Genomic DNA, 18392 nt, shown 5'->3' with positions numbered 1-18392 from the left:
GTATAATTCGCATGTGCGCGCAAAACCATATACTTCCGGGGTCTTGTGTTATGGTTAGATATTTAAAGAGCAGTGAGTTAAGTATCCATAAACTATGAATTGTGGAATAAACCGGTATGTATTTCTAACAGCAGAGACCAAGCATTATGTAAACTTAGTTTTGAGTTTAAGAAATTTTTATTATATTAAAATGTACCGGTAATCACAAATAGCATGAAACTGCGTAATAAACAAATTATCAGGGTTAAATAACATGATTACAGAAGAGCTTCAACTCCGTGTTATTGACAAACTATCTTCAAATGTGCACTTAATGCAATCTACTCAAAATTTGAAGGGTCTGAACTCAAATCCCAAAATAATGATTTTTTTAAAAGACCCTTGTTGGCACAATCAAGCATGGGATTTAATTTATTGATATTCTTTCACTATTTTGGAAAAGCAAGTGAAAACAATTCTTTTTTTATAAATTATTAGTGTTTGACATTTATAATATACTACTATGCAAACTCTTACTATTTTATATAGATGGAAATTTGTTTTATACTAATTTATTTTAGCTCGATTGTGACAAAAGCTGATAGCTTATAAGATCATTCTGGGGTCTGCTTCCTGAACAGAAATCTGTACTGTGTCCATTTTGAGAGGCCATGAGAAAGTAACCCTGGTGGGGTTCGAACCCACAACCTCCTTAGTGAGTGGCGTACACCTAAACCACTTGACCACTCTCACCCGCAATGGCAATTTGATGGTATTTGGAAAATATTTGTATACATTGTAATCTTTAAATGTTCACTGCATTTTAGTTTGAATGAACACTCAGGTCAAACAATGTTTTTTGCTATGTTAATAACAAAATCCCTTTAACATTGCTATTAGTATTTTTTTATCATTTGGTCACAATTTTTACCTCTAAATGTAAACATGAACAATTTACATGTATATAACTTGACATTTATGACATGATTCTAGATATTATACTATCAGTTCCTAATATCATAAGTAATCTTCCTGAAGGATGCTAATTTTATTTTATACCCCTATCACACTGAGTAGATGAAGACCATGAAGACCACACTATGTCCTGGCAATTTTGACGAAGGTTGCGAGGTTGCAGTCAAGTTCTTAAATGCACCACACGCTTACCAAGTGCTTATCACGTCTTCATGACTTGAATTTATTTGTAAATGTGATCGAGATGGAATTACCATGTTCTATTTATAACCGTCCTATTTCTCATTCATATTTTGTGTTGGTATAAAATGAAGTTATAGGGGAGTTGAATCCCGTATTTATACATGAACACTGTTCAGAACCTGACGGGACGTGGTAAGAACCTGATACAAACGTGTCTTAGTCGTGTTAAGCACCGAAAGAACATATTAACAAACCAAATTAGGTCTTCTATAACGTGGCATTAAAGTACCATAGTCGTAGTAAAAGTGTCGAGAGATTGTGGTGAGAACTCCATTGACATAGCAAGAAGTACCAGACTTGCACTACGTCAATCAAGTTCCTACTAGGTTTTAAGTCATCATTAAGTCCATGCTATCGTTAATACATCCTTAATAAGTTCTTTCTACGTCCTGGTTCGACCAAGTCCTCACTACATTGTTTTTTTTTAACATGTTCAAAGTCCGCTCACGTCCTTCACATCCATAAAGTCCATACGATGTCCTTATCAGTGTCTTCTGCGTTCCTTCTACGATGACCAAGTTCTGACTCTGTCCTGCCAGATTTTTGAGGACGTGGCCTAGTGTGATGGGGGCATAAGTTTTATTTTGTGTATGCACCTTTTGAACTGCAAATGTCAGTTCCCTGAATGGAGTTAAATCAATGAAGATTATGAGAATTAAACAAATATCACATATTGCTTATGCTACGTTTACACAATGTTCCCGGTGGCCACGGCAGCCCCGTTTGCCCGAAACGTATTGCGCCGTGTGATTTTGGCCATGTTTGTCTCCATAAACAAGTTTTGTTAGGTTGTGCTAAGTTTCCTCACGTTTTATCAAGGTAACCGTGACAAGCCGTAGGGGCGAAAAAGTGGTTCGTCCAAGGCGCACTAAGGTCCGGGCGCGGTCTACCAGGGATGCATGTACGTTGTGTCCCGGTCCGTTACGTTCTGATGGGATCCCTCACGTTGTTCACGTCTTCATTCAGGTCTGATGCCTTTTCCACGTTTTGTCAAGGCTTCCTATGCATCGAACGTGAACACCGTAGAACTTTGTATTACGTTTGTGTCCACAGTATAAATAAAATCTAGCTTGCCGTGAAAACCGTGACAAAACAAAGCACAACGTGACAAAACTGGAAAGGAACTTTAGTTGCCGGGGATTACATATGATTCCCGCCCCCCTACGGACGATTTATAAGTTGTGTAACGTCCTATAACGTACTGTCACGTGTCATTACGTATACCCTGTTTTACTACGACCTACTACGTGTATCATCCACACCGTGGCTGCTGTGGCGAATTTTTTGACAGTTTAAAATTCTGGCCCGGCATGCACAGCAATAACGTTCTGTCACATTTGCATATCTCGTTCCCCCGCGTTGTCTCATGTTTATCCCGTTTTCTCCACAGTGGTCTGAAACAGGGCTGCTGTGGCCACCGGGAACATAGTGTAAACATAGCATTACTGCAAGACAGGTGTTACTCTATACAGAGATAGAAAAGGGTGTGTATACCATGTGATAAATTATGTCATATTTTTGTTACATCGGAAGGCAACATTCTGCTTAAAATAAAGACTATGCCGCTAAAAGAGCCCCCCTTTCATTTTATTGCCGAAGTTTGATAAGGTGATTAGTTTCATCGAACACTTTGACAAACCCGTTTCTGAAATAATGTTTTGACAGTGCTCCGTCAGATGGCCATATTGTGAAAAGGTTTGTCAAAGTGTTTTAAGAAACTAAATTCTCAATCAAACTCTAGTAAAAGACCGAAGGTGGGGCTCTGTAAGCGGCATGGACTGCATTATGTCTCATTTATAATGGTGAATAAATAATGAAGTAAACTTTGTTTAAAGTCTTCATGTGAAGCAAAATATTGCCTTCCAACCTAGCATTTATAATGCAATTAATATCACGTGGTATACACCCACAGTAGAAGGTGTTTCAACATTCTTGCAATAAGCCCTCCATATGACATATTTTACAGTATGCATTCTATTTATTACATTCTTTTTCAGTTTGTGTTCAACTGTACATGGAGCATACACACTGTGCTAGCAGAACACTCTTACACAATTACGAGGTGGGTAAGTTATCAGACTTGGAATCAATTGAAACAAATGAATAAATACATTTCATTTCAAAATAAACATAAAAGCATCAGGAACAATTATGATAAAACTAAAACTGTTCTTCCAGAAATTCCCCTCACATAAAACATTTTTATTCTCAACTCCCTTCACAAATCAAGTTTGTAGGTACATTTATTATAGCAAACCTTTTTTTCTTACTTCAGACTTTAGTTGGCAGTGCAGTGGTCCCCACACCAGTCTACCTCATCTTGTGACATTCCTACATTACACAACTAAATCCCAGTTTTCGATTGCACTTTGACAAGCCTCAACATGTCCCATAATAAACAGGTGACAGATTCTGACAGAAATAATTCGAGGGCAAGCCAGTCCACACAAGCTCAAGCCTCAAGCACATCGACTGAAACAACATCAGGGGAAATAAATCATCTTGATGACCCAAGAGTTTTATCAGATGAGGCATCGGCACAAAGTTCTACTGCTGCGTCAGAAAAACATACAAAATCTAATACTACAAATGGCCAAAAAAGCGACATAAATTCTCCAAAACAGTTGCCTCTTAGCCAGCCTCCTGAGCAAAATCATAGAGGCATTCAACAGAGGTATCTTTCTTCCCCCCCAATTGCCAATCAGTACCTGGACATGGGACCAAGAAGGAATCAGAATGGCCGAAGAACACCTATAGCTCAACCACATAACCAGCAACCGACTAACCTCCTCACAGACACCCCACCGCCTGAAAACTCACCGATATGCCAGGAGACATATCAACCTGCAGATGACTCAGAGCCCGATCAGGATCAACTGCAAAATCAAGATATCACAGCCATTGAACATCTGCAAGTATGCGCGCCTGCTACCTCGCTGGAAGAGCCAGATCTACCGTTGTGCTACCAGTTCATTTCACTGGAAAACGGAGGACTACCTCGTTTCAGCTACCTCCTAGTTATTTATAGCACACAAAACCTACCTCAGCCAAATCTTATGTAAAAAGTGCTAAATTATTAAATATACATTTTTGTATTATCCTATTTTTGAATAATGATGACATCAGGTGTACCTGTAGCATTTTGAAAGGTACTGCACATGATGAGAAATATAAATGTTTCATGTTTTAAGGACCATAGAAATTGATATTCACAAAGACAAAATCAAGCTTTCAACTTGTAAACCTGAAAATACCAGATATCTCAGTGTTCTACCAGTTATTGTCTATATACACTGTTAGTCATTCTAAAATGTCGTCCAGGCTTTTTTTTTAATGATGGTTAGCCTGGTCCAGGCTAACCATCATTAAAAAAAAAAGCCTGGACGGCATTTTAGAATGACTATATACACTGTATGTCCAATTGTTTAAGGTGTAGTGGTGGAAGTAATGTTGGTTAGTGGTTGAATAACGCCGGTTTGTGGTGGAAAACAAGATGGGAGGTAAGAAATTCATTATTCAAGTATTCGAGAAACTGAAATGTTTGTTCACGAGGATAAGTTCAAGATGACCTCCTGTAATTATTCCATGTATGTATTCAGTTTCCTTCACAATGTCACTGGTTCTCCAATTATTCAGGGAAAAAAACAAGAGCTTTTATATGGAAAGTATGATCCACTAACTTTAAAACTTTAAAAGTTAGAAAAAAAAGAACATAAAATGGCAAGATAATTTTTGTCTGTATGAAATCTCTTATGTGTAGTGTATTTTAATACTGTTTGCTACAGTGTGCGAAATAAAGATAGCCCAATCCCCCGAGGCGATGAAAAACGATCCAGGATCCGAAAAACTCCTTTGAGATAGCCTGATTGGTGATGAAAATATAGGGCTTGATGATTAAAAAAATTGTGGGGTTAATGTTTACCTGGACACTGTTTACAGACTTCTGGATAATTTCTCATCAGTATTGATAATTTCTGAAGCAGTGATCTCCCTTGTCAAGCAATACTGCTGGAAAATATATTTTTTGACAGAAATCATACTTCAGACTGTCTATATTCTTTTTGATATAGGGAGATATTGAATATATTATGTGGTTTTTTTTTTAAATAAACTTTGATTAAGTAGTTACCAAAAAATATGAAAAGAACATAAACATGAATACTTTTAGGTAGTGTGATTTTCAAAAATTCAGATACAGCAGCTGTGAATATGGTACACTATATAAAATTACTGAATTTCACTAGGAGTTCATTCTTATGGCATCTTTAAATTAAACAGAGCAATAATGTACAGATTTATTGTCAAATTGAACAAATTCAGTTGGTAGATTGCTTTAAAAAATAGAACTTGAAAAAAGACTGTGCAACCAGCTTTACCTCACTGCAAAATATGACAAGTCCATCACATCATACAACATTACTTAAAGCGACACTCTTATTCAAAATGTTCAAAACTGTTTCTAAAGAAATTACATTGTTTAAATTGAAAAATACTAAGAAAACAAAAAGTAAAATAATAAGATAACAATGTTTGGTCCAGAGATCGGAGTTTAACACAACTGACAATAATTTTGAACTTCTTCAGATATTTTTGTAATGTGGATTTAGGCTTCGGGAGTGTCAGATTTTTGAAAGACACACCCTCATTTTTTTACCGGTCACCCAAATTTTCTAGGTGGGTGATTCAGCATGTCACCAAATAAAAAAGTTAGTGTCGTGCCCTGTACACACACGGAATAATACTGTAAACGGAGGTCATCTTGCACTTATCCTCATGAACAAACATTTAAATTACTTACCTCTGGTCTTGTTTTCATCCACAAACCGGCGTTATTCAACCACTAACCAACGTTACTTCTGCCACTACACCTCGTAATGATTGGACACATTGATATATTTAACCTTGTTTCAGATCGTATTTATTAATATTATGTGCAGAACCAACCTCAATCATTACAGACTGTATTTTATGAGCAGTATTTACCGCAGTCCACATTTTTTGCTGTTCATTCAAACTTTATTGAATAGTGTAAGTGCACGGCCACTTAATGCCAGCTCCACCACTTAACGGTGGTGCAAAAAAATGAGCTGTCAACACTTCCTTGGTACTTCTACAAATGTGAGTATGATTTAAATTTTATTTGGTAACTTAATTAACACTTAAAATACAGGTTGGCTACGATACCGTTTCAATATTGTGCAAACTGTGGTGCCAGGAGCTTTTCTACTGAATTGGACTTGTGCATATTTTGAGATCTGCTAGCATTTCAAGTATACTTCATTGCTTACACACTGTAAGGACATTCTGGCGCATGCAAATATATATTTTTTTTTAAATATCCAGATAATAATAAAAGTGGTGGCGCTGTTGCTCTAGTGATGGTGCTGTCAAGTACTGGTGGCGCTGTCGAGTACTTTTTTCACCGGAAATAACATAAAGGTTTTGACTTGAAACAACACATATCTTTATTTGTGAGAATACTGTTCATAGGAGCTGTAATCCTTCTTATTTCAATATAGAAGAAAAGTAATATAATACGCACAAAATGCACCATTTCTAAAAATTGTCAAAAATCCCCTGTGGGAGGACCCCAACCCCCCCTGCCAACACTTTAAACCCTATAAATTTCATTTCTGATGAAGCGGCGCAGGTCAAAGGGGTACACCCTGAGTTACACCCCCCCCATGTAAAATTCTGGATCCAACCCTGAAAAGAGTGCATTGAAGAAATCCTGACAATATAAAGAAAATAAATATATTTTAATGAATTTAGAGGCATGCCACAAATGCTAGGGGTATTTTTCGGTGCATGGCTTTAACTAAGGCATGCAGCTCCTATGAACACTAATCTTGCAAAAAGATACGTGTTACAAGTAAAAATCTTTATGTAACTTCGGGCGCAAGACAGACTCGACAGCGCCACCACTACTCGACAATGCCATCACAAGAGCAACAGTGCCACCACCTTTATTATAATTTGCATATTTCCGTTTTAAGAAGTGCTAATTAGTTTTGTTGTGTTCTGGTATAAGTACTAAACATAGCAGTTATATTTGCATGCACCAGAATTTTCTTACGGTGCATGTAAGCAACGAAGTATACTTGAAATGCCAGCAGATCTCAAAATATGCACCAGTCCAATTCGGGAGAAAAAATACTGAAATGAAATCATAGCCAATCTGCAGCAAAATATATTTTTGAAATATATCTGTTTAATACAATTATCAAATAAAATATGTTGAAGTAAACACAGGGCACAGCTGCACCACGGAAATGTTGACAGCTCCTTCTCTTTGCACCCCCGTTAAATGGTGGAGCTGGCGTTTAGTGGCCGTGAAGTCACATTTGGAAAAAAAAAACTTCGTTTGAAGAAGACTTATACATTCTTATCAATTGACTGACACTGGTAAAATTGAAATTAAAATTTATTTTCAATAGGGCTTTATACATTCTAATCAAATGACTGACAATGGTAAAATTGAAATCAAAAAATATTTTCAATAAGGCAACCAGTTTCAAACACAAACCAGTATTTATGACATAAGAATTTAATTTTTTTTGGTTTAAGACCTTTTATTAATAATGATTTTTACACCATTTCATACAATTATACTTAAGCATTTAAAAAAAAACCTGTCACAAATAGTATTAAAATACATGGTATTAATGTGAATGTTTGTGTATTTAGTCATAAATGGGTAAATGTCGTCCTCTTACTGGCAAACATTTTTATTTTTATTTGATGGTTTAAGGTCAAATGTTTTCTGTATTTTTATAGTTTTTAGTTTTTTAGTTTATTAACAAATACAATAGACTATACATTTACAAATAGAGAATTATATGCATGTAAGTAATCAAATGGTCAAATAAATCACCAATGATCATATAAATAAATATTCATGTTTCATGTCATAATAGAGACACAATATAGCATTATGTACATGTATATGACAGCGAGAGATCATTGTGTACATTGTGCCTTATGTATATACATAGCTAAATAATTTATATGTTTTAATGTTTGTTATGTGTTCAATAAAGGAACCTCAGCGCACTACTTGTCTCCTTATTACATAATTCTCGTATCAGTGAATATTACCATTGAAGTGTTTTAAGCGATGGGCCCTACCACACACAAGTGGATGGTCGTTGATCACAAGTTTCATTCTAATATTGTTAAGATTGGCAAAAGATTAAAGTATGATACAATTAAGACATAGATGACAACAAAAAACTACAAGAATACGTTCAAACAAGAACTGTGTAGGACAGCAGGCTCGACTATGCCGCTTTGTCTAAGAAATGAATACACTAATGTTATACGTGCCTGATAAAGCAATTAAAAAAGTAAAAATAAAAAGTAGACAAAGAACGCCATGATGTGACAAAACGAGGTTTTCAATAATTAACAGAACTTAAGATTTGTTGTGAGATTCAGTTTCAACTGTTTTTTTCTCATTTGCTAACAGTGACCTTGACCTTGACCCTAGGGACCCAAAACACAATCACATGGAAGTCTTTCATAAACTCATCCTACATATCAAATTTGGTCACAATAGGTCAACCCTAACTAAAGATATTTTAAGTACCACACTGTTATCTATTTTTAATAACAGTAACCTTGACCCTAGGGGCTCCAAACACAATCAAAAGAAAGGTCTCCATAATCTCTTCCTATATACCAAGTTTGGTCACAATATGTCAACCCTTACTTAAAGGGGCTTTCTCAAGTATTGGCACCCCGAAAAAAATAATTCTGTAACTAATCTCAGGACAATTATCTAATAGAATGTGTTACGCTTTGATATCATAATTGTAAAAAAAGTACCAAAATGTAAAAAAAAAATTGTGTCGGAAACCGGGTTCTAACCTGTGTCGCCAAAATTGTAGTCCAGGGTCGCACTCACTGAGCTACAAAGGCTTACTCTAATCGTGTGACATAATTAAGTTGTACACCTACCTCGGTAATATCACGTGATAACATCATCTTTAAGTTATTCAGTACTAACCATTTTTCAATTTTTAGAAACAGTGACCTTGATCTTGACCATGAATCTTAGAGCCCCAAACACAATCCCATGAAAGGTCTCTATAAACTCCTTCAATATACCAAGTTTGGTTGCAATATGACAAGTGACTTAAGCAATATGGCTGATTATCAAACTTGTCAAAGATATTATGCCAATACACATTTTGACCAAATTTTGTGATGATTGGGCAAAAGATTCTTAAGTTATTGAGTGGAAAACATCCTGGATGGCATCGCTTGTACACTTGTACCCTGCGGGTAAAAGTATTAAACACCCTGTTTGTTTAAATGCAAGAGACTTCAGCTTTAAATACTAACCTACCATGGGTGAGGTTTCTCCTTCCTGCAGGTTCTCCAAGATCTAGCTCTTATGTGCGCGTTTAACACTGGCGAATAGACAGGCTCTCATACACGCTGACTTCTGGTCATCAGGGGCAAATCATCCAACTTGCGGCCCATAAATGACAGACATTGATTATGTCTCACTGAAGATTCCGATTCTTTCAAAGATAGCTTCAATAGTAGCCTGCAATAAAGTCAAGATAATCAGCCAAATTTACAAAATCAGCATAAAAGAACAAGTCATGTGCCTTTGAAAATGTGAAACACAATTACATTTGACACTAACTAATGGCTGTTAACAATGCATTAAACTAAAACTGTGATTGCTTGAGGACACCTGGCTACAACCTTAATCTGATGTTAGCATGACAAGAGCAATCATTTATCCTGTTATCTGTCATTCATTCCCATGAATGCTTTATAAGGTGCATGGCATCATCAACAGTAAGGCTGAAATCTGTGCATGTATTGACCCCTTGGTCCATCAGCTGAGTCTTGCTGGTGGTATCTGGCATCAGGAACACTTACTCCGCTTTTGTCAATGTTTTGAGTTTATGATGTACCTTGCAGTTGTCAATGACAAGAGCTATCTTTCTGTGAGAACATCTCATCTTTCTATCAATCCTAGTCACCCATTCTGTAAACAACTGTGCATCAATTTAGGCCAATTTTTGGATCTTGTATGGAAGGAGAAGTGTCTTGATATTCTTGAAACATCTTGGTTTTATAGCCTTGCCAATTACAAGAAGTACCCACTATTGGTGCCACATATGTTTGCACAAACAAGACTAGTGCTGTCACCTGTTCCTTGCTCTTCTTTCGACTGTTGCAGTCTACATTTTTGAACTCAAAGGTCTTGTTTGATTCGCCACACATGGACAAGAAGTGGATACCACTCTACTCCAACTGGTCCAGCCAGCTTGAGGCTGCATTGAAGTTTGAGATACCCAGCTTATGTGCAAATTCCGTGCTGTCATTTTCAAGACTTCTCCAGGAATTATTTTAAGATTTTGATGTTCAACCAGGACCCTTATGTAGCCCTTTATTCATATTTATGTTTATTACTTATTTATATTTATCACAATTAAATTCTCATCATTAACTTCTCACAATTGTTTATCAAATGCCCTCATCAAGTAATAGCCATCATTCTTTAGTTGATATAATTGGTTTTTCACACCATATCAAATTTCCTTTCCTGTCATTCAGTATATTTCATATGAATTTAGAAGAAAAAAAAGTCAGGGCTAAGCTTTGACCACAACTGATAGCCACTTATTTAACGACGGCCACTTCTTTAATGACCACCTCTTCAAACAACCACAGTTTTACTGTTTATTGACAACAAAGTTGATGAATTTATTTGATTTCCTTGTTCGCCTTAAAACTATATTACAATATTGCAAAATATTGTATTTTTAAAATCTAAGAAAACTATCTCAATACCTTGTTGTCACCAGTGATGATGATGAGGTGAATTCCAGAGGCCCGGCAGTCCCAAATTGAGATATTTCAGCCACTTCTCCACAAGCAGGATCCAACATCACGACCACTGCAACAATGTCATGTACGTATAAAAAATGTAGCAAGATGCATATGCATTCAATCATTTCATAACTTCATCATGTCAACTGTAAACAAGTTTTTGGTAAGAAAAGAAAACAGAATGATGTCCCAATAGAGCTGCTAGCAAAAACCAATTTCAACTCTCATATTAGTAAAACCATAGGCATAGGCATACCTCATTTTCGATGACTTTGCACGAGTCTTCCAAATCCATGTCCTCAAGGCAAGGTCCTGCATTGATGGTTGTCAGGGCTAGGTAACACAGGGTGTCTCGACCTGCAGGAAGGATGGAATGATACAGAAACATGAATGGTATGTTGTCTTAAGTACTGGAGATTACTAGCATCACTTAAGCTGTGCTATCAAATCATATTGTTACTAAACTAAATCTCTGCACTATGCCTTACATCATCAGAAAAACTCAATTAAAGATTAATATCTGAGTAATTAAAATAAAATGACAAGTCAGCATTCATAACATTTACTATTGCCAACTATGCAAAATAAATCCTTGAATTCAGCATCACAGAATTTTGCGAAATGTCAAATAACCCTTCACAGAAATTAGCTCCAATAATTATAATGATTTGATAGATATTAACACTAACCAGTTCTTTAAGCTTTGACAAATTTCATTATATCTTCATTTTATTCTTTGAGAGTACATTGAGAGAGTAGCTTCAACTCTTACTTTAAATTACCTATCCCTTAATTCAATATCACAAACTGCCTACACACTAGCTTAGTTTCTTTCCTGCATTTCTAATTGACATACCAAGAAAGCTTGATCCATGCTGTGAAACACATGTTTCAAAATGGGTGCCCCTCTTAAAGCTGCACTCTCACAGAGATTTACCAGTTACAACTTTTTTAATTTTTGTCTTTGAAAATGTTCAATCTGTGAGAGTGCAGTTTTAAGCCCGGCCTCAGAGATCTGCTGCACCACAGAACATCAACTGGAAAGTAAAAAAGTACTGCAAGTTTTAATGCATCAAAACTGGTATGAATACAAATACATTTTTTAGCTCCACCATTCATAATGATTGCATAGATATTGACCCTTACCAGTTCAATAAGTTTGACATACTTCATTATATCTTCATTTTAATCTTTGAGAAAGTACATTATATAGAGAGTAGCTTCAACTTTTACTTTAAATTACCTATCCCTGAATTCAATATCACAAACTGCCTACACGCTAGCTTTGTTTCTTTCCTGCATTTCTAATTGACATACCAAGAAAGCTTGATCCAGGCTGTGACCCACATGCTTCGAAATGGGTGCCCCTCTTCAACTTGCACTCTCACAGATCTACCTTTTTAACTTTTTTTTTTTGGTCTTGGAAAGCAAATTTTTGCATAAATATATACAAAGCAATGATATAAGAATGCTGACAAAGGATCAGATCACAGTTTTTCATATTTCTGCTCGAACATTAATGTTTTATGGCTTAAACGGATATAAACAGTTTAAGTAAAATGCATAAAACATCAATTTTTGAAATTACATAAAAATCTGTGATTTTAATATTTTGTTAGCAGTCTTGAAAAACTGGTTTCAATGGATTTTCGCAAAAATTGGCTCATTCCAAGACAATTAAAAAGTTTTCAAAACATTCAATCGGTGAGAGTGCAGCTTTAAGCCCGGCCTCAGAGATCTGCTGCACCACAATACATCAACTGGTAAGAAAAAAAAGTACTGCATTTAGTTACAATGCATCAAAACTGGTATGAATACAAATACATTTTTTAGCTCCACCAATTATAATGATTGCATAGATATTGACCCTTAACAGTTCTATAAGTTTTGACATACTTCATCATATCTTCATTTTAATCTTTGAGAAAGTACACGAGAGAGAAGCTTCAACTTTTACTTTAAATTACCTATCCCTAAATTCAATATCACAAACTGCCTACACACTAGCTTTGTTTCTTTCCTGCATTTCTAATTGACATACCAAAAAGCTTGATCCAGGCTGTGACTATATGCTTCGAAATGGGTGACCCTCTTGAAACTGCACTCTCACAGATTTACCATTTTTACATATTTTTTTTAATTTTTTGTCTTGGAAAGAGCAATTTTTTGGGAAAATATATGCAAACCAATGACATAAGATAACTGACAAAAGATCAGATTGCAGAATTTCATATTTCCGTTCGGAAATTAATGTTTTATGGCTTAAACCATTATAAAAAGTTTAAGAAAAATGCATAAAAAATATGTTTTTGATGTTAAATATAAAAATCTGCATTGAACATTTTTGTCAGCAGTCTTGTTTAACTGGTTTCTATTTATTTTCGCAAGATTGGCTCATTCCAAGACAAAAAATAAAAAAAGTTGTCAAAACATTCAATCTGTGGGAGTGCTGCTTAAAGCTCGCCCTCAGAGATCTGCTACACCACAGAACATCAACTGGAAAGGAAACAAGAGCCGTCGTAAGACAGCGCGCTCAACTGCGCCGCTTTGTCTTAGAATACAATAACGATGTAATAATACCAAGTTTGGTCTCTTTATGTCAAACCTAACTAAAATTATTCGATACATAAGGTGACTTTGATGCTGCCCTCCCACCGGCCCGCCCAAACAATGACGCAACTCATTCAAATAACTTGATTTACCATTATGAAAATGTGGTTAAGAATATATACAAATATGCATTTCAAAGGAAATTAAAAAAATAAATAAAAAAATTCAAGGGCCATAATTTGTATTTAGGCTTAAAACAATATGCCTTTCAAAGGAAATAAAAAAAAAATAAATAAAAAAAAAAAATAAAAAATTCAAGGGCCATAATTTGTTTTTAGGCTTTAAACAGTTATGTTTCTTGTTGTAAGATGGTCGTAAATAATTTTGAATTTTATTAAGTGCATTTAATGAACGATATAGAAGTTTTTTTTATTAAAATCCCAACTTGCCCTTAACTTTTACTTGCCTAAAACTTTAACCTAAGTCAATCAGAGGTTATAACCTGTATTTAGGATAATATGGAGTTATGTAACCTCATTGTGTGATGGTCCTGAACAACTGTGTGAAGTATTAAGTCAATTGAACAAAGGATATAAAAGTTATTAATAAATATTCCAACTTGCCCTAAAACTTTAACCTGAGTTCCATAGCCAATCAGGGGCCATAATCTGTGTAAAGAATGATATGGAGTTATCTAACCTCATCATGTGATGGTCCTGAACAACTGCATGAAGAATTAAGTCAATTGAATGTAGGGTATTGGACTTATAAGTGCAAATCCCAACTTGCCCTAAAACTTTAACCGGACGCCGACGCTGGGGCGAGTAGTATAGCCCACCTATTCTGCGAATAGTCGAGCTAAAAAGTACTGCAAGTTACAATGCATCAAAACTGGTATGAAAACAAATACATTTTTTTGCTCCATGAATTATAATGATTCGATAGAATCTGATATTCACCCTTACCAATTCCATAAGCTTTGACATATTTCATTATATCTTCGTTTTAATCTTTGACAGAGTACATTAAGAGAGCAGCTTCAATTTTTTCATTAAATTACCTATCCCTTAATTCAATATCACAAACTGCCTACATACTAGCTTAGTTTCTTTCCTGCATTTCCAATTGACATACCAAGAAAACTTGATCCATGCTGTGACCCATATGCATCAAAATGGGTGCCCCTCTTAAAGCTGCACTCTCACAGATTGACCTTTTTTAGATCCAATCTTTGTTTTAATCTTTGAGAAAGTATATTGTGAGAGAAGCTTCTACTCTTACTTTAAATTACCTATCCCTACATTAAGAGAGCAGCTTCAATTTTTTCATTAAATTACTAATCCCTAAATTCAATATCACAAACTGCCTACACATTAGCTTAGTTTCTTTCCTGCATTTCTAATTGACATACCAAGAAAACTTGATCCATGCTGTGACCCACATGCTTCGAAATGGGTGCCCCTCTTTAAGCTGCACTCTCGCAGATTTACCAGTTACAACTTTTTTAATTTTTGTCTTAGAAAATGGTTAATCTGTTGGAGTGCAGCTTTAAGCCCGGCCTCAGAGATCTGCCGCACCACATAACATCAACTGGAAAGGAAAGAAGTACTGCAAGTTTTAATGCATCAAAACTGGTATGAATACAAATACATTTTTTGCTCCATCAATCAATGATTTGATAGATATTGACCCTTACCAGTTCTATAAGCTTTGACATACTTCGTTATATCTTCGTTTTAGTCTTTGAGAGAGTACACTGAGAGAATAGCTTCAACTTTTACTTTAAATTACATATCCCTTAATTCAATATCACAAACTGCCTACACGCTAGCTTAGTTTCTTTCCTGCATTTCTAATTGACATACCAAGAAAGCTTGATCCAGGCTATGACCCATATGCTTCGAAATGGGTGCCCCTCTTAAAGCTGCACTCTCACAGATAACCATTTTTACATATTTTTTATTTTTTGTCTTGGAAAGAGCAAATTTTTGTGTATATATTTGCAAACCAATGATATAAGATTTCTGACAAAAGATCAGATCGCAGATTTTCATATTTCTGTTCAAATCAAATGTTTATGGCTTAAACCGTTATTAACATTTTAAGAAAACTGCATAAAAACATCAATTTTTTAAGTTACATAAAAATCTGCGATCTAATTTTTTATCAGCAGTCTTATATAACTGGTTTGAATGTTTTTTTCAAAAAAAATGGCTCATTCCAAGACAGAAAAAAAAGTTGTCAAAACGTTCAATCTTTGAGAGTGCAGCTTGAAGCCCGGCCTCAAAGATCTGCTGCACCACAGAACATCAACTGGAAAGAAAAGAAGTACTGCAAGTTACAATACATCAAATCTGGCATGAATGCAAATACTTTTTTTTTTGCTCCACCAATTATAATGATTCGATAGATATTGACCCTTACCAGTTCTCTAAGCTTTGACATACTTCATTTTAATCTTTAAGAAAGTACACGAGAGAGTAGCTTCAACTTTTACTTTAAATTACATATCCCTTAATTCAATATCACAAATTGCCTACACGCTAGCTGAGTTTGTTTCCTGCATTTCTAATTGACATACCAAGAAAGGTTGATCCAGGCTGTGACCCACATGCTTCGAAATGGGTGCCCCTCTTAAAGCTGCACTCACAGATAACCATTTTTACATATTTTTTATTTTTTGTCTTGGAAAGAGCAAATTTTTGCGTATATATTTGCAAACCAATGATATAAGATTTGTGACAAAAGATCAGATCGCGGATTTTCATATTTCTGTTCAAAACACTTATGGCTTAAACCGTTATTAACAGTTTAAGAAAACTGCATAAAAACATCAATTTTTGAAGTTAAATAAAAACCTGCGATCTAATTTTTTATCATCAGTCTTATATAACTGGTTTCAATGGTTTTTTTTAAAAAAATGGCTCATTCCAAGACAGAAAAAAAAGTTGTCAAAATATTCAATCTGTGAGAGTGCAGCTTTAAGCCCGGCCTCAGAGATCTGCTGCACCACAGAACATCAACTGGAAAGGAAAGAAGTACTGCAAGTTACAATACATCAAATCTGGCATGAATGCAAATACTTTTTTGTTTTGCTCCACCAATTATAATGATTCGATAGATATTGACCCTTACCGGTTCTATAAGCTTTGACAAACTTCATTATATCTTCATTTTAATCTTTGAGAAAGTATATTGAGAGAGAAGCTTCAACTCTTACTTTAAATTACATATCCCTTAATTCAATATCACAAACTGCCTACAAACTAGCTTTGTTTCTTTCCTGCATTTCTAATTAACATACCAAGAAAGCTTGATCCAGGCTGTGACCCACATGCTTCGAAATGGGTGCCCCTCTTAAAGTTGCACTCTCACAGATTTACCATTTTTACAATTTTTTAATTTTTGTCTTGGAAAGAGCAAATTATTTTGTAAATATATGCAAACCAATGATATAAAATTGCTGACAAAAGATCAGATCGCGGATTTTCATATTTCAGTTCGAAAATTAATGTTTTATGGCGTAAACCGTTATAAACAAGAAAAATGCATAAAACATCAATTTTTGAAGTTAAATAAAATTCTGTGATCTAAATTTTTTGTCAGGAGCATTATATAACTGTTTCCATGGATTTTCGCAAAAATTGGCTCATTCCAAGAGAAAAAAGAAAAAAGTGACAAAACATTCAATTTGTGAGAGTGCAGCTTTAAGCCCGGCCTCAGAGATCTGCCGCACCACAGAACATCACCAGGAAAGGAAAAAGTACTGCAAGTTACAATGCATCAAAACTGGTATGAATACAAATACATTTTATTCTTGACCAATTATAATGATTTGATAAATATAGACCCTTACCAGTTCTATATGCTTTGACATACATGTACTTCATTATATCTTCGTTTTAATCTTTGACAAAGTACATCAAGAGAGTAGCTTCAATTTTTTCATTAAATTACCTATCCCTGAATTCAATATCACAAACTACCTTCAGACTAGCTTAGTTTGTTTCCTGCATTTCTAATTGACATACATGTACCAAGAAAGCTTGATCCAGGCTGTGACCCACATGCTTCGAAATGGGTGCCCCTCTTAAAGCTGCACTCTCACAGATATACCATTTTTACACTTTATTTTATTTTTTGTGTTAGAAAGAGCAAATTTTTGCCTAAATATATGCAAACCAATGATATAAAATTGCTGACAAAAATCTGATTCTAGATTTACATATATCTTTTCAAAAATTTATGTTTTATGGCTTGAACCGTTACTAATAGTTTAAAATAGGGCATAAAACATCATTTTTCTTATCTTAAATATAAAAATCTGCAATCTAAATGTTTGTCAGCAGACTTATATGACTGGTTTCCATGGATTTTCGCAAAAATTTGGCTCATTCCAAGACAAAAAATAAGAAAGTGGTCAAAACATTTCATCTGTGAGACTGCAGCTTTAACAATAATGCTTTTTGATTTGATTGACAATGGAATATTATCTGGATCACATGAAAAATGAATAAAATAAAAAGTAGGCTGCTTGATAAACAATTGAAGCTTTACAAAGGTAGGAAGCTGGCACATATTGCACATATTCATGAAAATATCACGCAACTAAAGACAGAAGGGTTGAAGCTTGGATTTATTGCCACCATATGCGGACAATCATTTTTTTAACCTAAGACAGAAGGGTTATACCTGGCATATATTATCATGGACATGTAATACAGTATAATATGTAATTTAAAGTCAACCTTAAATCATGTTTTTTATTAAATTAATCTTCAATATTATTA

At 35.0% G+C, this 18392-nt stretch overlaps 1 protein-coding gene and 1 long non-coding RNA gene across 4 annotated transcripts; one reads left to right on the top strand and one right to left on the bottom strand.

The window, feature by feature from the left end:
• The first annotated feature begins 36 nt into the window (after positions 1 to 36).
• LOC128218438 (uncharacterized) lies at positions 37 to 4512 on the top strand. 2 transcript variants are annotated; one of them, XM_052926104.1, is made up of 3 exons: positions 37 to 114; positions 3195 to 3259; positions 3473 to 4512. In XM_052926104.1, the coding sequence occupies exon 3, from the start codon at positions 3582 to 3584 to the stop codon at positions 4257 to 4259; it is 678 nt and encodes a 225-aa protein (XP_052782064.1). In that variant the 5' UTR covers positions 37 to 114; positions 3195 to 3259; positions 3473 to 3581; the 3' UTR covers positions 4260 to 4512. The 2 variants fall into 2 exon arrangements, with proteins under 2 accessions (XP_052782064.1, XP_052782065.1); XM_052926105.1 differs by having other exon boundaries at positions 3195 to 3263.
• A 5058-nt stretch (positions 4513 to 9570) lies between these two features.
• On the bottom strand, positions 9571 to 12582 carry LOC128216632 (uncharacterized). Of its 2 annotated transcripts, XR_008258105.1 has the most exons (5): positions 12370 to 12582; positions 11909 to 12089; positions 11309 to 11409; positions 11014 to 11119; positions 9571 to 9751 (listed from the first exon to the last, which is right to left on the bottom strand). It is a non-coding gene; the product is annotated as an uncharacterized LOC128216632 (long non-coding RNA). The 2 variants fall into 2 exon arrangements; XR_008258106.1 differs by lacking the exon at positions 11909 to 12089.
• Between the last annotated feature and the right edge of the window lie 5810 nt (positions 12583 to 18392).

This window comes from Mya arenaria, chromosome 14 (assembly GCF_026914265.1).
Source record: "Mya arenaria isolate MELC-2E11 chromosome 14, ASM2691426v1".
Taxonomy (NCBI): Eukaryota; Metazoa; Mollusca; class Bivalvia; order Myida; family Myidae; genus Mya; species Mya arenaria.
The sequence above is the reverse complement of the archived record's forward strand: the minus strand, read 5'-3'. Positions and strand labels throughout refer to the sequence as shown.